Source organism: Macaca nemestrina, chromosome 17 (genome assembly GCF_043159975.1).
Source record: "Macaca nemestrina isolate mMacNem1 chromosome 17, mMacNem.hap1, whole genome shotgun sequence".
Lineage (NCBI taxonomy): Eukaryota > Metazoa > Chordata > Mammalia > Primates > Cercopithecidae > Macaca > Macaca nemestrina.
Genome location: NC_092141.1, coordinates 52231184 through 52255555, shown reverse-complemented (window position 1 = coordinate 52255555; position 24372 = coordinate 52231184). Strand labels below are relative to the sequence as shown.

General features: G+C 43.0%; 1 protein-coding gene across 1 annotated transcript; it reads right to left on the bottom strand.

The window, feature by feature from the left end:
* Window positions 1–395: 395 nt before the first annotated feature.
* On the bottom strand, window positions 396–23497 carry LOC105476791 (coilin). The gene is made up of 7 exons (XM_011732981.3): window positions 23223–23497; window positions 11364–12468; window positions 11156–11242; window positions 10861–10908; window positions 7779–7848; window positions 3653–3741; window positions 396–616 (listed from the first exon to the last, which is right to left on the bottom strand). Exons 1-7 carry the CDS (start codon window positions 23465–23467, stop codon window positions 533–535), a joined length of 1728 nt encoding a protein of 575 aa, XP_011731283.2. The 5' UTR covers window positions 23468–23497; the 3' UTR covers window positions 396–532.
* Between the last annotated feature and the right edge of the window lie 875 nt (window positions 23498–24372).

The window sequence follows — 24372 nt, the reverse complement described above, 5'->3', positions numbered from 1 at the left end:
AAGGATTCCTTAACTCATTGTCTGTGACACATCCAACTACCTTTCTAACTCTTAACAATTCCAAGTATAAAATACTTGAAATTTACGAGATGCTCCATTTGATGGAACAACTCAAATGCTAAAAAATTAGATCAAGTAACATGCTTTAATATTTTTAAGTGTTACTTAAAACTTATTGAGACAAGATACGCAGCACATTCTTGGTATTATAAACTCCTACCGACGACTGCTACTTGATGGCCAAAAATATTTAAAAGAGAAGAAACCATACTGGTATACAACAATGTCTGCAAGGAATGTCATGTTTTACATTTTGTTAGCTGAAATTAAACCTGACAAAAAAACCCAAAGATCTACAAAACCAACACCCATGTCATTTTAAATGATGAGGTAGATTGTTTCCTATGCAGTAAAGTGAAGATAAAAATCCATACAACTTCCAAATCCTCTTTAAAAAAAAAAAAAAAAGGTTCGGGTTAGAGTCACTTTCACAAATAAGACATTCATAAACTCTAAGGTGGAGAGGTCATACTCAGGCAGGTTCTGTACTTGATGTGTTACTTGGAGATTCAATAATCAGTCTTGGGTCAATCAACTCTCTCCAAAATACAGTGATCTAAGGAAAAAGACAAAATCCCCAGTTTAGGCACTTTATTTTGAGGTCATACAGGTTTTAGTAAGTTAAAATTTTTAGCCAAGTAAATTTTCCATCAGTGTAGAATGATTGAAGAATGGGAATAATTTGGGTTCCAATAAATTGAGTTCAATTAGGGTATAGTAACTCTTTAGGCCAGGCGCTGTGGCTCACGCCTATAATCCCAGCACTTTGGAAGGCTGAGGGGGAGAAACGCTTGAGCCCAGGAGTTCAAGATCAGCCTGGGAAACCTAGTGAGACTCCATCTCTATTTTTTTTTAATTAAAAAAAAAAAAAAAAAAAAAAAGAGGCCAGGCATGGTGGCTCATGCCTATAATCCTAGCACTTTGGAAGGCCAAGGCAGGTGGATCATCTCAAGTCAGGAGTTCAAGACCAACCTGGCCAATATATGTCTCTGCAAAAATACAAAAATTAGCCAGGCATGGTGACGCATGCCTGTAGTCCCAGCTACTCGGGAGGCTGAGGCAGGAGAATTGCTTGAACCCAGGAGGCAGAGGTTGCAGTAAGCGGAGATTGCGCCACTGCACTCCAGCTGGGTGACAGAGTGAAACTCTGTGCTGGGAAAATAAATAAATAAATAACTCATTTACTTAGAATGAAGCTAAATTTTACATTAAATATATTTCATCTTTCTTTGATTAAGAACAGGGGATGAGGGGTTGCAGGAGGGAGTAGCTCCCCCAACCCCTCCATTTGATTTGCCCTGTGGACAGGTGGCTTGGAGACCTTCTGGGAACTAGATGCGGTCCAGATGGGTATCACTAGGATGCTGATGCCCTTTCGCACTGCTCTGTAGTTCTTATCCTAACTTACCTAAAAACAGGAACTATTATAAACATACGTGTGTAGCAAAGACTTGGGACCAACCCAAATGTCCATCAATGATGGACTAGATAAAGAAAATATGGCACATATACACCATGGAATACTATGCAGACATAAAAAAGGATGAGTCACATCCTTTGCAGGGGCATTCTCAGCAAACTAACACAGGAACAGAAAACCAAACACCACATGTTCTCAGTCATAAGTGGGAGTTAAACAATGAGAACACACGAACACAGGGAGGGGAACATCACATACTGGGGCCTGTTGCGGGGGTGGGGACATGGGGAGGGATAGCATTAGAAGAAATACCTAATGTAGATGATGGGTTGATGGGTCGAGCAAACCACCATGGCACATGTATACCTATGTAACAAACCTGCATGTTCTGCATATGTATCCCAGAACTTAAAGTATAACAACAATAAAAAAAGAAAAAAAAAGAAAAACAAAACAAAAAAATACGAACTATTTCACAGCCCACCAAGAGAAAGCAAACGCTAAGGCTTGGTCCTATGAATGAATAATGAGGGACATCTAGTGTCAAAAACGGTAATTACAGGCTTTTTGCTTTTGAGACAGGGTCTCACCTCTACAGTCCAGGCTGGAATGCAGTGGCATTCAGGACTCACTACAGCTTCGACCTCCTGGGCTCAAGTGATCCTCCTGCCTTGCCCCCACCACCCCCAAAGGTGGCTGGGACTACAGGCATGTGTTACCACTCCCGGTTAATTTTTATATTTTTTGTAGAGACGGGGTCTTGCCATGTTGCCCAGGTTGGTCTGAACTCCTGGACTCAAGGGATCAGCCCGCCTCAGCCTCCCAAAGTGCTGTGATTACAGGCATGAACCAGGGTTCCCGGCCTAATTACAGGCTTTCTATTCTACTTCAGGCCTCTGTTTAGGGCATAGAGAGAAAAGCCTCCAAGGTTTAATTTTCCAATGCAGTTTCCAATTTCAACCAAAAAAAAAAAAATACACATATATATATATATATAAAAAAAATAAAGAAGTACAGGAGACCAGGCCAAATCTGCTGATCCTACCACAAACACTAAAAACGTGTTTCTGGAATAAATCCCTAAAAGTGTCATCTACCTTAAAGACAAGGTAAAACATACAGTCTGGCTAAGGTTTCTACAAGTTCACACTTCAGAAAAAATGTTTGCAATATTGAAATTTACAGAATAGTATCTATAACATTTCAAGTATAAACACCTTAACAGAGAGCATTTTCTTAAATCTAACTTCTATTTAATGCCACCATAACCTAATGAGCTAGCCACTGCCAGCAACTCTGGTAGGTCTGGCTGCTTAAAAAGGTATAAACCATATACTTCCTAAAATGGCAATTTAAGGATTTAAAGTCAGAGGACGGGATCATCATTTTATGTCCCTCTTCAAACTGTTGTGCTATTGTAAGTTGGAACTCTCAGGCCAGGCACGGTGGCTCACGCCTGTAATCCCAACACTTTGGGAGGTCTAAGTGGGCAGATCACTTGAGGTCAGCAGTTCGAGACCAGCCTGGCCAACATGGTAAAACCCAGTCTCTACCAAAAATACGAAAATTAGCTGGGCGAGGTGGCAAGTGCCTGTAATTCCAGGCACTCCAGAGGCTGAGGCACGAGAACCACTTGAACCTGGGAGGCGGAGGTTGCAGTGAGCCAAGATCATGCCACTTCACTTCAGCCTGAGCCACACAGTGACACTCTCAAAAAAATAAAAGTTGGAACTGTGGTAACACTTGGGGGACAGTAGTGACTGCAAGGGGACATAATAGAGGGTTCTGGGAGTGGGTGTGATGTTCTATTTCCTGATCTGGGTCTGGTTACATGGGTACGTGCATGTGAAAATTGTTCCAGCCATGTAATTATATGCGCTTCTCTGAATGTATATGCCAATAAAGTTTCTAAATACGCTACCCTTTCCTGCTGGAATCCTTATACAGCTACAATTTTAAACAACTGTACACTCTTAAAGTTTGTTATTTGTGCATCTTGTCACACAGGCTCTATGAGGGCCAAGATGGAGCCCTGATTTGGCACTTAGCACTGGTATTGCCATACCATAGATTCCCTCCAGGGCCTGTAGTGCAATGTCACCTTCCAAACCACAGGTAATCGGTCAAGAGAGAACGTATGGCCAAGCAGCGCAAGAAGAGAAGCACACCTACCTTGCTCTCCTGTGTCACAGCGTACTCCACTACCTCGGTTCCATTTTCATTGTGATAAACCAAATCAAATTTCCCAGGTTCTCTCAAGGCTGAAACAAGAAGATAGGGAGGAAAGAGGGTAAGTTATTTCTCAATAGTTAAAAATGTTCCTCTACAGGGAATTTCTATCATTAAGATACCAGCCACAAACTGTCAATTAATGTGAAGGCTGGGTATGTACAGGAAAGCACGGGGTGCTCAATACAGGGGGATCCTGAGAAAAAGCCTGGACCAGGGGGACTTCTCAGCCATTTATCAGAGAAAACCTTTCCTTCATAAGCTTGATGAACTGTCATTAGTACTACCAGAATTGAATATGGCACCACAATATAATCCCCAAAATTAATTAATTTATGTGTTTCAACAAGGGAAGGTAATATGAAATGCTGCTCTGTCCTTAGAAATCACATATGCTTCCTACTACTTGATAACACAGGCAGTCCCTTTTTTTTTTTTTAAGACAGAGTCTTGCTTTATCGCCCAGGCTGTAGGGTAGTGGTGCAATCTCGGCTCACTACAACCTCTACCTCCTGGGTTCAAGTGATTCTTGTGCCTCAGCCTCCTGAGTAGCTGGGATTACAGGCACGGCATGCACCACTATGCCCAGCTAATTTTCGTATTTTTAGTTGAGACAGGGTTTCACCATGTTGGCCAGGTTGGTCTCAAACTCCTGGCCTCAAGTGATCTGCCCATCTCGGTCTCCCAAAGCGTTGGGATTACAGGCATGAGCCACCGTACCCGGCCTCAGTCCTTGCTTTCTATGGTAGAATGGGATTGGAAAAATGATTGTACAAGCTGAAACCACACAAAACAATCTTAACAATCAATAGGAAAAATTATTACTGTCTTAGGAGTTTTAAAACATTTTGCCAAAACATTAAAAACCTTTACTACATAGGGAAACTAAAAATGAGTAAAGTAAAAACACTGAACTTATGAGTACACTGTAATTACATTAGGAACACTGAGAGCTAACTTTCTCTCTCTCTTTCTAGGCGTTTTATTTCTCTGTAAGAAACTTATCAAGGGAAGTTTGAACAGTGCTTGTGCTCTTGCCCTGTAACTTATGATACAGCGCAAGCACCTTCTCTGTGCTTTGTACAACTGTTGTACTCTTTTCTAAGTTTGAAACTGCTGTCTACATTTTATCCTCTGAACTTCTAATGTCATGAAATAGCTCAAAGAATTTGTTTTTTACTTTGTAAAATCTTTGTTTTTGCTGGTGTCACTTTGGGGACATTTTCATCCTTTTTGCCACGACCACTTTCCTCATTCAAGTCAACAAGTTCACCTCACTGGCAGTGTCAGCATTCCCACAGTGAGCTCTTTCTTCTACAGACTCTCCTTAAACTCAGTTTGGATGGTACTTTCAGCATCACCACTTTTGTTTCTTTGCTGTGCCTTTATCTTTGTGGGCCTATTCCTTACTTCGATTATAAGTGTTGTAAAATGTCATGCAGTTTTATCAATGAGAGACAAGGAGGCACCACAACTGCATGCTCTGCTCTGTATGTGAACTGAATAACAGATGCACAGTGACCAGTCACTGAGACTCTGAAAGCACTGACTTGATGGGTCATGGATCGTGACGTGTATCTGTTATTTACGTTATATAGTTATATGTGGACTAAAGAGCTACTGGCAGTACTTTATGCACTTACTCAGTTAACATACGCAATGTTGCTGCGGGACTGGTATTACTTAACTAAACCATAGTAACTGAAATTTATGTATATCAGAACCACCACATCAAGGACAACTGACATTGCTATTAGAGAACAGATAAATCCATTTCTTTCTTTCTTTTTTGCTTTTGAGACAGGGTCTTGCTCAATCACTCAGGCTAGAGTGCAGTGACACAATCATGACTCACTGCAGCCACGACTTCCTGGGCTCAAGTGATCCTCCCACCTCAGCCTCTCAAGTAGTGAGAACTACAAGCATGCACCATCACACTCAGCTATGTTTTTTTTTTTTTTTAAGAGACAGAGTCTCACTATGCTGCCCAGGCTGGTCTTGAACTCCTGGGCTCAAGTGATCCTCCCACCTTGGCCTCCAAAGTCATTTCTTGATGCCCTAAAGAAGAAAAACTTTAAGTGGACATTATCACTATTAATCACTTGGCAAGCACTGATCAGGCTGTATGTGCAGAATTTGACAGTGGACAAACTTTTCTGTCCACCATTCTTAAAAAAGGGGATTTCTATAAATGAAACCTCATCAGAAGAAGGCTAGGAAACTAGTATAAGTTATATATAAACATTTACTTAATATCATAAAGGAACTTTGTTGAAAAACTCTTTTGACTGATTTCTGTCAAGTGAATCTTTTATTAAATCCCTTATTTAAAAATAAACAGAAGGCGGGTGTGGTGGTTCACGCCTCTAATCCCAGCACTTTGGGAGGCCAAGGTGGGTGGATCACGAGGTCAGGAGATCGAGACCATCCTGGCTAACACGGTGAAACCCTGTCTCTACTAAAACTACAAAAAATTAACCAGGCATGGCAGCAGGCGCCTGTAGTCCCAGCTACTCGGGAGGCTGAAGCAGGAGGATGGTGTGAATCTGGGAGGTGAAGCTTGCAGTGAGCTGAGATCGCGCCACTGCACTCCAGCCTGGGTAACAGAGCAAGACTCCGTCTCTAAAATAAACAAACAAACAAACAGAAAACAGGCTGGGCATGGTGGCTCACATCTATAGTCCCAGCACTTTAGGAGGCCAAGGCGAGTGGATTGTTTGAGGCCAAGAATTCAAGACCAGCCTGGCCAAAATGTCAAAATCCATCTCTACTAAAAATATGAAAACTAGCTGGACATGGTGGTGTGTGCCTGTAGTCCCAACTACTCTGCAGGCTGAGGCACGAGAATTGCTTGGACCTCGGAGGCAGAGGCTGCAGTGAACCAAGATTGCACCACCGCACTCCACCCTGGGCGACAGAGTGAGACTCTGTCAAAAACAAAACAAAACAAAACAAAACACACACACACACACACACACACAGAGAAAACAATTAATTGCTTTAGGATCTGCTAAAGGAAAAGGCATCTCCCCTGTCCTCTGGCCAGGGACCCCCTATAATACACTCCAGGTTAAGCTACATATTATAAAAGCGCTCTTATTCCAGGCATTCAGTTCCAGTAACAGGTGGGTTAATCAGAGAGAAAGCCAGTAACTATTTAAAATGATATGTGAAAGTGTATGTATACACACAGTTTAGACATTTTGTTTTGACTTAATATACGAAAGTATATTCATTTGACAATCTTTTGAAATAGAGCTGAGTAGGTTTTATGAGTTCACTGAATAGAGCTCTTTCTTTTATAAACCATACCATTGTATTGTCTGCAATTTCCACAATTTACAGTTTTGGTGTTTTTTTTATTTTTATTTTTTTGAGACTGAGTCTTGCTCTGTCACCCAGGCTGGAGTGCAGTGGTGCGATCCACCTCCCGGATTCAAGCCATTCTCCTGCCTCAGCCTTTCCAGTAGGTGGGATCACAGGCATGTGCCATGACGCCTGGCTAATTTTTGTATTTTTAATAGAGACAGGGTTTCACCACGTTGGCCAGGATGGTCTCAAACTCTTGACCTCAAGTGATCCATCACTTTCGGCTTCCCAAAGTGCAGGGATTACAGGCGTGAGCCACCATGCCCAGCCTGGGCTTTTTTAAAATAATTCAAGATTGCAAAAATTTGCAAGACAATCTAAGTGCAGAATCTTCCTCAGTTTTTACAAAATTCCTCCCAATCTTTTATAGCTGACCCACCCATCCATAATTTCATAGCATTTATTGAGTCAGCATTCAACTTAGGCTTCCTAGGAATAATTATTTTTATAATCAATTTTCATCAGTTCATACCAACTTTTATGAAATTATATAATTACAGTAATAAGAACTAGCCCAACAGTTTTGGAATATATCCAACGTCTCTTATGAATCCCCAGGGTTACAGTGTGCTGAAAGAAGTGGGGAGCACCAGTTATATAGAGGCCAAGGAAGAGAACATCTCCTGCCTATAAAAGCTATTCATAAACCACTGTAGATAGAAAGAGCCTAAATTTTCAAATTCTTTTCTAAAAGACTCACCAGGTAAGGATGAAAGAATTTCTATATCTACTTGCTGGGTCTCTGGATTGTGGCTTAATATTCTTCCTTCCTTTCAAAAATAAAAGTCCAAGTCAAAATCAACATGTAAAACACTGTGAATATACTAAAAACCACTGAATTGTAGACTTTAAAATGGTTAAAATGTTGAATTTTATGTTATGTGAATTTTATCTCAGTTGAAAAATTTAAAAATAAATCCACATACAGAGAAAATAAAAACAAGTAGACTAATAAACCCTTTATGTGAATATACAGAAACATCTTTACAGGCAAAATAGACACAATTAAATCATAAATGGCAGACACTACCTTAAATAACTCAATGAAAGTAAGATTACACCAGGGAACCAAAAGTGAGTGAATACGGGAAAAGGAGGAAAAATCACACCAGGTGGATATATTCAAGTGACCACTGACCATCACAGCATTCATCAGGAGAGGCTAGATATATCCTAATGGTGCTGCCTCGGTTCCTGATGCTTTTAGAACCCTTCTAAAACAGTGATCACAACCCCTCAGGAGAAACCAGAAGGCACTTTATCACTGGTAAGATCCCAATTCCCCCTCTCCCAGGTCTTCAGGTGTGGGAGCTGATTTTCTAATGCCTCAAGAGGATGCACTGCCCATGCATGTGGGCGATGGGGAGACACATGGTAGCCTCTGGGGGTATATACTGAGAGGCCAAGCAACCAGTTCCTCCTGACTCTATCTAGAATTTCTGAGCACAGTCAACAGTGTTTTTTAGAACCAGACTCAACAGGGAATCAGGAGCTTGGGAGACTACATTTTTGAGTACAGACTTTAACTAATTTAATTTTTGGAGACAAGGTTAATGAAAAAAGCAGATGATCAAGCTGGATAACTGTGTTTGAGGTCAAAGCAAAAAAGTAGGACCAATTTTCATTCTTAAAATGATTGTGAAGGCAATTTCAAAAATCTTCAAAAAATTTTGTCAGCTAAAGTAGGCAAATCACCTTCCAACGTTAATAACTATGATGACTAACACCAATTTAATATGCAATTTTTTTAAAGAGTCTCGTTTTGTCACCCAGGCTGGAGTACAGTGCAATGATCTCAGCTCACTGCAACCTCCACCTACTGGGTTCAAGTGATTCTTGTGCCTCAGTCTCCTGAGTAGCTGGGGCTACAGGTGCATGCCACCACGCCAGGCTAATTTTTGTATTTTTAGTAGAGATGGGGTCTTGCCATGTTAGCCAGGCTGGTCTCGAACTCCTGACCTCAAGTGATTCGCCTACCTTGGCCTCCCAAAGTGCTGGGATTACAGGCGCAAGCCACTGCACCTGGCCGTTAATATGCAATTTTTAAAAATCAGTATCATCTAGAATTACAATTCCCAGAGGTTGTGGGACGTATCAATACAATATTCATTTCCATTTCCTCATATATCACACAATTAAATTAGTTATCTATGGCAGGGTGACAAAACACCCTGGTTTGTTCAAGACAGGTCTGTTCATCTTTCCAGCATAACTATTAATAGCACTCCCCTTCACTCACAAGTATCCTGAATTAGGTGATAAATTACATGATCACCTCATCCACAGGAGATAGTAAGTGCCTAAGAAGATAAAAACAAAACACCAATGACCTAGAACTAACCCACCAGATCCCTTCATTAACTGATTCTTCCAGCCTGCTTTCGAGGAAAGGTTTTTTTTTCCTTTTTTTTTTTCCGAGACAGAGTCTCGCTCTGTCATCCAGGCTGGAGTGCAGTGGCGTGATCTCGGCTCACTGCAAGCTCTGCCTCCTGGGGTCATGCCATTCTCCTGCTCTCAGCCTCCGAAGTAGCTGGGACTACAGGCACCCGCCACCATGCCCCGCTAACTTTTGTGTGTGTGTGTATTTTTAGTACAGACAGGGTGTCACTGTGTTAGCCAGGATGGTCTCGATCTCCTGACCTTGTGATCTGCCCGCCCAGCCTCCCAAAGTGCTGGGATTACAGGCGTGAGCCAACACGCCCAGCCTTGAGGAAAGGTTTTTTTTTTTTTTTTTTGAGACGGAGTCTCGCTCTGTCGCCCAGGCTGGAGTGCAGTGGCCGGATCTCAGCTCACTGTAAGCTCCGCCTCCTGGGTTTACGCCATTCTCCTGCCTCAGCCTCCCGGAGGAAAGGTTTTTATAAAGATTTTAAAAGTCTTCCAAGGCATCAATCCAGATTAAATCAAATTCCCTTGTGTTTTATCTATGTTACTATATTAACATTACTAATTATTACCTTAAAAAATAGTCTTACATTCCATATCGTACATCAAAAAAAGAAAGGATGCACTTTAACAAGATTTTCAACAAATTTTGGTGGGTGAAAAAGAAATATGTAATTCTGTGATCCCACTGAGTTAAGCTTTTATTGAACTATGAAAAACCTCACATGCCAATATAAAGACTCATACAGATATTAAGTAAGTAAATTCCATGGATAATATTTATGAATTACCTGTGGTTAACTGATAATGCAAAAGAAATCATACTAGATCATAATAACCAGAAGTAATTCACAAATATGTAAAATAGATTCCCATGATGAAAATAATCAAATCTTCTTGCTGAGAACTGTTTATTATTTTCTTTCAAAGTTTAGAATCATGAGGGAATGAATACCCAAATAAGTTGGTGTGTCTAAACTAATTAGAAAACAGTAACTAAAAAAATTAAACTGGCTGGGCATGGTGGCTCACACCTGTAATCCCAACACTTTGGGAAGCCAAGATGGGGGGACTGCTTGAGCCCAGGAGTTTGAGACCAACCTGGGCAACATAGAGAGATCCCGTCTTTATTTAAAAATAAAAAATTAATATTTTTTTTAAAAAGTAAAAATTAAGATCATTCTCCTACTCTATTCTTCCCAAATATAAGGCAAATAACACTGGGAGACTTCACAGTGATACTATTAAAAAGTTGACATTTCAATAATGTGTTCATTTTCTACTTTCTGGCATTTTTATTTAGTAAAAAAACAAATCTGTATTATCCATACAAGTAGTATGAAATATGACTTTAGTTTTATTAATATACTGACAACTTACTTTTAAATAAACATCCTTACCTTGTAGTCAGAGACATCAGGAGAGTAACTGGATGTTAGTTCCAAAAGCTAAAAAAGAAGGAAAAAACCCACAAATACATAAGCCCTCTTATCCTCTCACATTCCCACAGCTCCTCCATCATGCCACGCTGGGGTGTCCACCCCCACCAGCCTGGGAGCCCTACCAGGAACCCATGACAACACTGCGGTTCCAGTGGGAAGGGCTTTTACAAACACTTTAAACCTGATTTGTTAAGTAAGTTTATTTGGAAGGGGAATGAACCTTTTTTGCTGTGACCGTTGTTTTGAAATATACCTTAAATGCAATCTTTTCTCCAACTTGAGGGGCAGCTGCTAACAGTGGTAACAGACTATAGTCCTTCTTCTGTGTCTCTACTGGATTCTGAAAAACAGTGTTAGTCATGTGACATCATTACTGGTGAGAAAATGTGAACCCATGACATGAACTCCACACACATTCTAAGGGGAAAGGGAGGAGGTAACTTACAAAAAATAATACTTACCTGGATAATAGTAGATGAATTTGTTACCACGTCATTTAATTGCTGTTGCCTCTGGTTGTCAGTGCTTCTATTTACAACACAGGAAACAGGATGCCCTCGTCCTCGACCTCTCCCCCGCATGCCCCGTCCCCTGGCTCCCTTCCAAGAAAAAAGGTTCTCTCCTCTACCCCATCCTCTTCCTAAACTAGCGGGGAGAGACACACTGGGAGAAGGACCAGGAGCCTGTCCGCCACCGTTTGAGCCAGAACGCCTCCATCCAGCAGCACCTGCACTCTGTGATGATGGCCCCGGGCCTGGACAACCTCTTCCTGCAAAAAGGCCTACTGTCTTTAAGAAACCCGCAGCACACTCCGGGGTGCTCGATGACATCAAGCATTGGTCATCTGACTCTGAACTAGAGTCTGAACTAGAAGATGTTGTTCCAGAGGTCTTGCCCTTGCTGGGGGTAAGGCTAAAGCCAGGTTTTGTAGCCAGTTTGTCTGCAGTTGTATTTTTGGTAGAGGGTTCTTCCTTTGATAACTCAGTTGGTAATTTCTCCGAGGAATTTCTGGCTTCCAAAGTGACTTTGCTGGGCCCATCACTGATAGATTCATCACAAGACTCCTCTGAGGAGGAACTAGGACTCTCTTTTGAGCAAACGCTTACACTACCTTTCCTTTTGGCTTTAACAAGGCTGTTTCTAGCAGAACCTTTTGGAGAACTACATCTCTGATTGGCCCAGTCTTTTACTGCCTGTACTTTAGGAGACTTGGGATTCTTGGTCTTTTTTTTATATTCACATTTCTCCTTTTTCTTTGGTGATTTTCTTTTGGTCTCTTCATTATCATCACCCACTGTGACACAGGTTGCTTTATTTTTTCTCTTGTTTTTTTTGCTGACAGTCTGATCTGTGACAGCTTTTGGTTCCAGATCCAAGACCTTCTCATTATTGTTATTGTTCTCTTGCCTCTTCCAGTGCTTCTTTGAATATTTGTAATCTGGTTCAGTTTCTTCATCCTCCTCTAACTGAAATGCCCGCTTCTTTGCTTTTCTAAGAGATAAATTACTGTCACCATTACTGATGACTACAGAATTCTCAGCAACTCCTCTCTCTTCTAATTTAACTCTGTCAACAGAACAAGAGAGAAAACTAGAGTGAGCAATTTGTAAACACATCTCCAGGACATAGTTATATACTGAGATGACTCTACAAAATGTAATTACCATCAGTCAATGAAAAAATGTCATATCAATTAAAGACAAAAGACTCTTTCTGGCAAAATGGCCCATACAGCATTACTCACAGTCAACTTTCAAATGACTAGTTTTATTGAATAGCTACTGCATCCCAAACATTTTTTATACGTTTTTCTCTAATCTAAACATCAACACGAAGTAGATATTTTTAATTTTACAGATCGCAAAATTACAGCTCAGACAAGTTACTTGCCCCAAATCTAGAGCTGATAAGTAGCAGAAAGGCAATTCAAACTTCAGTTTGTCTAACTTCAAACTCACAATCTTTCTAAGATATGCATGTCACCTACCCTAAAAGGTGATAATGCTGATTATCCATTTTGTTTCAGAATGTGGGCTGCTTTCTTTAACAATATTTTACTCTTGTTTTAATTTAGATGAATACTAAACAATTTATGTTCTCTGGGGTATTGACAGCCATCTGTACAATTCCATGATACTCCATGAAGCTTAATTTTATGTATCAATTTGTCTGGGCTATTGGGTGTCCAGATACCTGGTTAAAATGACACTGGCTCTTTCCACACCACCACAGTGGTGCACATGAATGTCCTGGCTGATGCTCTTAAGAGCATCAACAAAGCTGAAAAGCAAGGTAAATGCCAGGTTCTTATTAGCCCGAGCTCCAAAGTAATTGTCCAGTTTCTTTTTTTTTTTTTTTTTTTTTTTTGAGACAGAGGCCCAACTCTGTCACCCAGGGCAAAGTGCACTGGTGCATTTCTCAGTTCACTACAACCTCTCCCTCCCAGGTTCAAGAGATTCTCATGCCTCAGCCTCCCAAATAGCTGGGATTACAGGTGCTCACCACTATGTCTTGCTAATTTTTGTATTTTTAGTACAGATGGAGTTTTGCCATGGTGGCCGGGCTGATCTTGAACTCCTGGCCTCAAGTGCCCAAGTGATCCACCTGCCTTGGCCTCCCAAAGTGCTGAGATTACAGGCATGAGCCATCGCGCCCAGCCCCATCATCCAGTTTCCAACTATAATGATGAAGCATGGTTACACTGGCAAGTCTGAAATCACTGGTGATCACAGAGCTGGGAAAATTGTTGTGAACCTCATAGGCAGGCTAAACAAGTATGGAGTAATCAGCCCCAGATTTGATGTGCAACTCAAAGATCTAGAAAAATGGCAGAATAATCTGCTCCCATCCCACCAGTTTGGTTTCACTGTACTGACAACCTTGGCTGGCATCACATACCATGAAGAAGCAAGACAAAAACACACAGGAGGAAAAATCCTGAGATTCTTTTTATAAGGATGTAATACATATTTACAAATATATTGCCTCAGTGGGAAAAAAAAAATTATGCTGGGAGTATGTGCAAGGTTGTTTCTGGATGAGATTAACATTTAAATTGCTAGACTGAGTAAAGTACATTGCTGTCTCCAATGTGGGTGGGGCTCATCCAACCTGCTGAAGGCCTGAATAGAACAAAAAGACGGAGTAAGGGAGAATTCGCTTCTCTGCCTGACTCTTCAAGCTGGGACATCGGTCTTCTCCTGCCTTCAAACTCGAACTTGAACTAGAAATATACCACTGGCTCTCCTTGATCTATAGCTTACCAACTAAACTTAGGACTTCTCAGCCTCCACAATCCTATAAGCCAATTCCTTACAATAAATCCCATGTCTGTGAGTGAGTGAGTATTTGTGTGTGTGTGTGTGTGTGTGTGTGTGTGTTTCTTACTGGTTATGTTTCTCTGAATAACCCTACTTCATCCAAAATGCCACTATAGGAAAGCAACTTCATTCCTCTATCAACTGACAACAGTTAATCCTAGAATGTGCAGTCTGATAATGATGGAAGTCTTGAGAGTGTCCTCGATGTTAAGCAAATAGTAAGTACTCAAAAATGCCTGTTGGCCAGGCACGGTGGTTCATGCCTGAAATCCCAAAACTTTGGGAGGCTAAGGTGGGAGGGTCGCTTGAGCCCAGGAGTTTAAAACCAGCCTGGGCCACATAGGGAGACCCTGCCTCTACAAAATACAAGCATTAGGCTGGGCGCGGTGGCTTACGCCTGTAATCCCAGCACTTTGGGAGGCTGAGGCGGGCGGATCACGAGGTCAGGAGTTCGAGACCATCCTGGCTAACACAGTGAAACCCCGTCTCTACTAAAAATACAAAAAAATTAGCCGGGCATGGTGGAGGGCACCTGTAGTCCCAGCTACTCAGGAGGCTGAGACAGGAGAACGGCATGAACCCGGGAGGTGGAGCTTGCAGTGAGCCGAGATCGTGCCACTGCACTCCAGCCTGGGCGACAGAGCAAGGTCGCAAACAAACAAACAAACAATAGGCAGGCATGGTTGGCACATGCCTGTGGTCCCAGCTACCTAGGGGGCTGAGGTGGGAGGATCACTAGGGCCCAGGAGGTCGAGGCTGCAGTGAGCTGTAATTGCACCATTGCTGAAAACACACATTATACTTACAAGGCATTTACATCCAGCTATATATTTCATCAAGTTTTTTTAGTGACCAGGGAAAGACGTAGACAATCATATTTGAAAATAAAGAACAACTGGTGAATGATAGGAGTATATGTTACAAGCATTCTTTAAATTTTTAAGGCATAGTAATCCTGTGGATTTACCTCAATGCGGTAGTTGAAAAAAATCCTCAATTATTTCTCAGAAAACATAACTATACAGATACACAAATCGAGATAAAATAAAATAAGAGTTACTGATATCAGCAGTAGGATAAAGAGAGAAATAAAATGCTAAGTGACTAGGCATTTTAAATTACAAAAACACATTCCCCTCTGTTCCCAGCTGGGGACCTTGGCATCTAATAGCAAGGAAATAATTCTTAATCTAGCAAAAGTCAGTTTGGCATCCTGCGAATCTAAGAACTACCATGGAAAGCCTACAATATCAGATTTTTTTCTTGACATTTCTGATAAATTTGTTTTTACTTGTAGCAATGATCCAAGGTTCAATTCTGAGATGACCAAATAGGACCAAACTTTCTGTCAAATTCTGAAAATGGTTGCAAGACTCTGTTCAGTCACTGTGGTTTATTAAGGGCCTGGAAAACAGCACATGTAACATCCAGTTGATGAGAACCCCTTCCTTTCCTGGGAGCTGGCAACATCCTCACGCCTTCCAAAGCAGCTCTTAGCATCATCTCACCCATTCTTAAGACCATGAATTGGTCAGGCGCAGTGGCTCACGCCTGTAATCCCAGCACTTTGGGAGGCTGAGGCGGGCAGATCACGAGGTCAAGAGATCGAGACCGGCCTGGCCAACATGGTGAAACCTCATCTCTACTGAAAATACAAAAATTAGCTGGGCGTGGTGGCACGCGCCTGTAGTCCCAGCTACTCGGGAGGCTGAGGCAGGAGAATCGCTTGAATCCGGGAGGCGAGGTTGCAGCGAGCCAAGATAGTGCCACTGCACTCCAGCCTGGTGACAGAGAAAGACTTCATCTTAAAAAAAAAAAAAAAAAAGACCATGCCTCTACAGCTATTTGGCTTGAAGGTATGACCTGTGATTGCTGCAGCCCCACTTCCTACTGTTCCCCAAGAGAATAACTTCAGTTTTTAAAATATTAAGATTATAATCAGGGCCGGGCGCGGTGGCTCAAGCCTGTAATCCCAGCACTTTGGGAGGCCGAGACGGGCGGATCACGAGGTCAGGAGATCGAGACCATCCTGGCGAACACGGTGAAACCCCGTCTCTACTAAAAAATACAAAAAACTAGCCGGGCGAGTGGCGGGCGCCTGTAGTCCCAGCTACTCGGGAGGCTGAGGCAGGAGAATGGCGTAAACCCTGGAGGCGGAGCTTGCAGTGAGCTGAGATCCGGCCACTGCACTCCAGCCTGGGCGATAGAGCGAGACTCCGTCTCAAAAAAAAAAAAAAAAAAAAAAAAAAAAAAAAAAAATTATAATAATCAGGTGTCATGGCACATGCCTGTAATCCCAGCTACTCAGGAGGCAGAGGGAAGATCACTTGAACTCAGGAGTTCAAAACTAGCCTGGGCAACACAGTGAGCTCTCATCTGGGAAGAAAAAAAAAAAAGAAAGAAAGAAAATATTAAGATTGAAAGGCAAAATACCATCCAGGGAAAAAGAAATGGTTCTCCTGGGTCTGCTTAGTTACCATCCCTGTCAGGTGCACCTTCCCTGGCAATATTCTCTATTTCTTTACTTGGATCACAAAGAATAGAACTATCCTTTTACAAACAGAAGTGCATGCAGTTGTCCTTTCACAAGTAGAAGTGAATTACCTAGGTCACTAGTGACGAAAGAGAGTTGATTCCAAGAAACTTTAAAAACAGATCCTCACGTGGCCGGGCGTGGTGGCTCACACCTGTAATCCCAGCACTTTGGGAGGCCAAGACGGGAGGATCACGAGGTCAGGAGATCGAGACCATCCTGGCTAACACGGTGAAACCTCGTCTATACTAAAAATACAAAAAATTAGCCGGGTGCGGTGGCGGGCACCTGTAGTCCCAGCTACATGGGAGGCTGAGCCAGGAGAATGGCGTGAACCCGGGAGGCGGAGCTTGCAGTGAGCCAAGATTGCACCACTGCACTTCAGCCTGGGCGACAGAGCAAGACTCTGTCTCAAAAAAAAAAAAAAAAAAAAAAAAAAAAAACACAAAAAAACAGATCCTCACTTTTCTTTTTTCGAGATGGAATTTCACTTTGTCGCTCAGGCTGGAGTGCAGCAGCACAATATGGGCTCACTGCAACCTCCTCCCCTTGCATTCAAGCAATTCTCCTGCCTCAGCCTCCCAAGTAGCTGGGATTACAGGCGCCTGCCACCACACCCTGCTAACTTTTTGTATTTTTAGTAGAGATGGGGTTTTGCCACGTTTATCAGGCTGGTCTTGAACTCCTGACCTCAATTGATTCACCCGCCTCGGCCTCCCAAAGTGTTAGCAATACAGGCGTGAGCCACCGTGCCCAGCCATCCCCACTTTTCATTCTAACTCTCTGCACAGCAAACTGGGTGGTATTATCAAAACATAAATCCACCCTTAAAATCCACAATTTAGCTTCTAGGATTCTGTTATGCAGAAAAACTGACATGCCCATCTGTCAAACCTGATACCCCCTACACATTGCCTGCCTAGGCCAAAGTGAATGCCTGGGTTCAAACGCTATTTCTGCCACTGTAACTTTTTAAAAAATCATTACCTCAGCCTTTCTCATCTATAAAAATGGGGATAATGACAATAATTATAGTACTCAGTGAATTATTATAGAGACAGCATGCCTGACTCAGAACAAGTGATATCCAAATGTTAGCTCTAATTTTTATTAACACAATGAATGTTGTTAGTCCTATGATGGGTAAGTTGGTGAATTTTTAAAAGTTGTACAAGTCTGTACAACTTTTCTGGAAGCTAATTTGACTGTACTTACCAGTTTTTATATGTACCTTCTCTTAGACCAATGAGTGTCTCTTCTAAGAATAAATCCAACTGAATCATTTTCCCAGTACACAAAAATACACAAGAATATTCACAAAAGCACTATGTAGCAAACAGAAAAGAATGATGTACCTTACATACTTTATATACTGAGATAGCCCATGATAGGTGAAAAAGCAAGGTGCAGAACAGTATGTTATGATATTTGTATTTTAAAAGTATAAGTACATATGGTTGCACATGTATAGAAATCTGGCAAGATATGCCCCATACCCCAAACTTAACCAAGGATACTTCTGGAGAGCGAGGTGTGGGAAAAAGTTTATTATAAGAGAAGTAGGAAACTTTTTACCTTGGATTATCCAAGGAGCCACTAACTACAGCAATGTGAAATGAGAACTCATCTCTAATATTTTGTTTTGTTTGAGATGGGGTCTTGCACTGCTGCCAAGTCTGGAGTGCAGTGACACAATCATGGCTCACTGCAGCCTCAACTTCCAAGGCTCAAGTGATCCTCCCACCCCAGCCTCCCAAGTAGCTAGGACTACAGGCATCCATCATTGAGCCCGGCTTTATTTTTGTTTTGTTTTTTTTTGAGGGGGGCGGGGTGGGTAGAACAAGGGTCTCCCTATGTTGCCCAGGCTGGTCTCAAACTCCTGGACTCAAGTGATCCTCCCACCTCAGTCTCCCAAAGTGCTGGTATCACAGGCATAAGCCAACATGCCTGGCCCATCTCTAATATTTAATCAATGTGTTTTTGTTTTGGTTTTTTTGAGATAAGGTCTCACTCTATTGCCCAGGCTGCAGTGCAGTGGCACCATGTCAGCTCACTGAAGCCTTTACTTCCCAGGCTTAAAAGATCCTCCCACCTCAGCCCCCCAAGCAGCTGGGACTACAGGCATGTGCCACCATGCCTGGTTAATTTTGTTGTATTTTTCTGTAGAGATGGGTTTTCACCATGTTGCCCAGGCTAGACTCAAACTCCTGAGCTCAGACAACCTGCCTGCCTCAGCCTCCCAAAGTGCTGGATTATAGGCACGAGCCATGGTGCCCAGCCTTAATTAAGTATTAACTGCCAGAGTTAAAAGGGTCAGAGAAGACAGAATGCACTTTGTTTCCTTACAGAATTGACTCTTCAAAAGGGAGTTCTCAGGCCGGGTGCACGGTTCAGGTCTATAGTCCCAACACTTTGGGAGGCTGAGGCAGGAGGACTGGTTGAGCCCAGGAGTTTGAGACCAGCCTGGGCAACTTAGTGAGCCCTCTCTACTAAAATTAAAAAACTGTACTGGTAGTCCCAGCTACTCGGAAGGCTGAGGCAGGAGGAGCCCTTGAGCTCAGGAGTTCCAGGCTGTATGAGCCAAGGTTGTGCCACTGCACTCCAGCCTGGGCAATGGAGTGAGACCCTGTCTCAAAAAATAAGGGAATCTCTCTGAATCTACTGTAATTCTGAGGGCTGCACGATTAAAAAATAATAATAATTTAAAAAATTAAAAACTGACAGACACAGTCGCTCACCCCTGTAATCCCAGCACTTTGGGAAGCTGAGGAGGGCAAATCACTTGAGGTCACAAGTTCAAGACCAGCCTGGCCAACACGGTGAAACCCCATCTCTACTAAAAATACAAAAAAATTAGCCTGGCACGATGGCGGGTGCCTGTAAGCCCAGCTACTTGGGAGGCTGAGGCAGGAGAATCACTTGAACCCAGGAGGCGGAGGTTGCAGTGAGCCAAGATTGTGCCACTGCACTCCAGCCTGGGCAACAGAGTGAGATTCCATCTCAAGATAGATAAATAAATAAATAAATAAATAAATAAATAAAAACAAAAATAAAAAACCAAATCTGCCAACACCCTGATCTTGGACTTCTAGTCTCCAAAAGAGTAAGAAATAAATTTCCATTTTTTAAGCCACCCAGTCTGTGGTATTTTGTAACAGCAGCCCCAGCAAACTAACGCAGGGGGCTCCAAGGCAATATAAGCACCTCCTCCTCCTCCCAGGAGAGTTAGAGGCCACCTTTAGGAACTCACTATCAGAAACGTGGGGGCAGATGAAGCCAGATTCCTGGGGTTTAAGAGAATGGGCTATGAGGAAACAGCAGTGGAATACAAGTGTGTGGTACATCTAAAGCCTCAAAGGCTGTTTCTCAGGATTCCCACAACCTGGTTCCACTTTTCCTCGTTAGACTTCTAAGTACTGCCAACGATCCCAAAGAATGCTTTGGCTGGTCAGATTCATCTTTTTACCAAGTCCAGCCAGCTTTTGTCTCTACAGCTGTGCTTTGATCATCCAACATTTCCCACCCATTCTTCAAGGTACTGCTCAATTCCCTGACCATTTTGTTCCATGCTGATCTCCCTTTTCTCAACCAGCTTCTGCACTTACCAGTATAACTTGGTCTAACTAGTCAGTCTAATTGCCCGTATCACAGAAGGTAATATACAAAAGCATGAAACTCATTATTGGGGTCCCAGTCCAACGATATTGGGTACTTTGAGAACAGAGACTATGTTTTCTTCTGTAGCTCTGAAGAAAAGTGAATCTGTTAGGAAAAAACAATGATTGCGGGCATAAAACAACAAAAATAAAGATGAATTTTCCAGATTCATCTTTTTCTATAGTCTGCCCATTTGCCACAGAAGCCACTACAGAGGTATTTTTTTGCCACATGCAGCTGTGCATTTGAAGTATTTAGGAAGGATTTGCCTGTCATCGTGTTGTAATTATTACTTATAACAATTTTCATGGTTTTTGTCATTGTTAACTTCATTATGAAGAATGTAATGCCCAGATGATTCATTAAAGTATAATTCTAGTTAGCTAGCACAAGTTATTAACTCATTAGTCAAGGGACAGTGCAGAAAGTAATCTTAATAGGATGGGACACAATCCTTAGAATTGTAATATTTAGGCCGGGCGCAGTGGCTCACGCCTGTAATCCCAGCACTTCGGGAGGCCGAGGCGGGCGGATCACAAGGTCAGGAGATCGAGACCACGGTGAAACCCCGTCTCTACCAAAAATACAAAAAATTAGCCGGGCGCGGTGGCGGGCGCCTGTAGTCCCAGCTACTCAGGAGGCTGAGGCAGGAGAATGGCATGAACCCGGGAGGCGGAGCTTGCAGTGAGCCGAGATCGCGCCACTGCACTCCAGCCTGGGCAACAGAGCGAGACTCCGTCTCAAAAAAAAAAAAAAAAAAAAAAAAAAAAAGAATTGTAATATTTAAATAATCCTTCAATTGCAGAGAGAATAGAGACCTATTTCACAGTCGATAAAAAGGGGGGAAAAACTCTTTGAAATTCGGATTATTTCAAATTGTCATTTGAAACAGTTGAACATTATGCAATAAATCATAACATCCTGATTTGAAGATGCAGTTATTGTTCCAAATTAAATTCCTTGATGTTCTGAAGAAATCTTACAGAATCTGATATGCTCGAGGGTAAGGAATATTCAACAACAAAGGGCAGCAAGAGAAAATAGCCTGGTTCACAACTCTGGAATTAATTCACTGTAGCTGAAGCTTAAAGGGGGTGGGGGGAAGGAAGGCTGGCACAGTGGCTCACGCCTGTAATCCCAGTGCTTTGGGAGGCTGAGAAGAGAGGACAGCTGGAGCCCAGGGATTTGAGATCAGCCTGGGTAACATGGCAAAACCCTGTCTCTACAACAAATACAAAAACTAGCCAGGCGTGGTTGCCTGGCCTGAAGTCCCAACTACTTGGGAGACTGAGGTGGGAGGATTGCCTGTGCCCAGGAGGTCGAGGCTACAGCAAGCTATGACCGCACCACTGCACTCCAGCCTGGGCATGGGAAACCCAGTCTCTTTGTTTAAAAAAGAAAAAAAAAAAAAAAAAAAAAGCCTGAATAAATCGGTCCAAGACATGAATCCAAACTGGTGATACCATCATCTGACTGTGGCAACTCAACCACATTTCAGCAATTCATACTACAATTGCTCCTGGATACTCACCTCATTATCATTTTTTTAACTTCCAAAAGCACATTTAAGATTATTTTGTGGTTCCCAATTTACAGCCCAAAAGGACTCAAGACACTTATTTGAGAAAACCCCAAAATGTCTGGGTGAGACACAAAATGATACGCCACCAGAAGTCTCAGGGGACACCGGGCACAAGAGAACTAAGGCTGGACAACAGCATGTTACAAAGAAAACGCGACGATTCCCCTTTATCAGCTTGTGTCTCCTGCACCTGACCGTGAAGGCCACCAAGGGTAAGGCTGGGTCTCCCGCACATTTGCACCAAGGACACGGAACAGAGTCCCACAGTGCCTAGCTAAGCGTGGATGTGCTAAATCAAGGCTGAAAGAAACCCTGGCCCTGCCCTTAGGCATCAGGGTTTTTCCAAGTTTGATTCTCCTGTCATAGAAGCATCCCGGGGAGGTTGCTGGTTACAATGCAGATTCCGGCCAGGCGCAGAGGCTCACGCCTGTTAATTCCAGCACTTTGGAAAGCCGGGAGGATCACTTAAGGTCAGGAGTTCAAGACCAGCCTGGCCAACATGGTGAACCCTGTCTCTACTAAAAATACAACAACAACAACAAAATTAGCTGGGCATGGTGGTGAACGCCTGTAATCCCAGCTACTCAGGAGGCTGAGGTGGGAGGATCGACTGAATCCGGGAGGTGGAGGTTGTAGTGAGCTGAGATCGCGCCACTGCACTTCAGCCTGGGTAACAGAACGAGACTCAGTCTCAAAAATAAAAATAATAGGGGCAGGGTGGGGTGGCTCACGCCTGTAATCCCAGCACTTTGAGAGGCCAAGGCTGGCGGATCACCTGAGGTCAAGAGCTCGAGACCACCTAGACCACTGTGGTGAAACTCCATCTCTACTAAAAATACAAAAATTAGCTGGGTGTGGTGGCGGACGCCTGTTGTCCCAGCCACTCGGGAGGCTGAGGCAGGAAAACTGCTTGAACCCGGGAGGCGGCGGTTGCAGTAAACCGAGATCACGCCACTGTACTCCAGCCTGGGCGACAAAGCAGGACTCTGTCTCAAATGAATAAATAAATAATAAAATGTGATTCCTGAGCCCCAAAGTTGACTACACCAATCAGTATCTCCCGGGTTAGCGAACGTGCATTTTTACAGCCCCACCCCCTCTAACCCTCGTCCCCTTCCCCATTCCCCATGCCCTCCACAACCAGGTCTAGCGGCCTCAAGCCCGGGCGTGCGCAGGCGCGTCCCCCTCCCACCGCCCACCCGGCCGTCCCGCTCCCTGCGCCGCGCACCTGAGGCAGTCGTTGTCTCTCACCAGGCGCGCGCTCTCGGCGGGGGGCAGGAGCCCCCCCTCCAGGTAGAGGCCTAGGAGGGCCCCAGAACTGAAGCCGAAGCGCTGGCGGATGAGACTAATGAGATCTGTGACGACTCGGCATCTGTTCAAGTCGACCAGAAGCCAGAAGGCCGTACAGTGCGGGGTAGCTGGAGGCGGGTAATCAAATTGAAGCCGTAGCCTAACCGTCTCGGAAGCTGCCATCTTGCTCGGTGCTCAACGGAAGCCGAGAGATACCACGGGGCTACCGAGAGGCGTGCTCGGGCGGCCCGCCCCCCGGAGCCTTTGGCGTGTGCCACCTAGTGGTGGAACCTGACTACTACAGGCTGCGTCTAGGCGCGCACTCGGAGCGTGGTTGATTTTTTTCATTCAAGTTTGTTCACGGCAGGGCTGAGAAAGGGAATAAGGGAAATGCCTTTATTACATTTCTACTGGGCGCTATGTAGGGTCTCCTAATTAAGGCAAGTCTCTGGATAAATAACATTTCTCCTCAGCAGTGGTCTTCTAAGATATTTGCTCATCGACGTAAAAGATTTTTATAAAACAATCGTAACAACACATTTCGCTTACAAAATTTTTCATCATGAGTTGAAAAAGATGTAAGTCCTAGTGTGTTCTCAATGTTGAAATTTTGAAATAAAACTGGTAATCATTCTTCCAAATGTATCCAGTGGAATATAAATACCTTAGCCTTTTAATACCCACAACCAAAGAAAAATGTCCTTGCATTTCTCACCAGATAAGTAAATCAGAATTTACATTATTTCTTATATTTTTTGAACTAGAATTTACATTTCTCCACATAATATATATTAACTCTTTAATTTTCATGACAAAAGTTAGGAATTATGAACTATTATCCTCATTTAGAGGATTTAAAAAAAACAAGGTTCAGAGAGTTTAAGAAGTAACTAGAGGCCAGGAGCAGTGGCTGACGACTGTAATCCCAGCACTCTGAGAGGCCAAGGTGGGCGGATCTCTTGAGACCAGGAGTTTGAGACCACCCTGGCCAAAATGGTGAAACCCCAACTCTACTGAAAATATAAAAATTAGCGGGGTTTGGTGGCATGTGCCTATAATTCCAGGTACTTGGGAGACTGAGGCAGTAG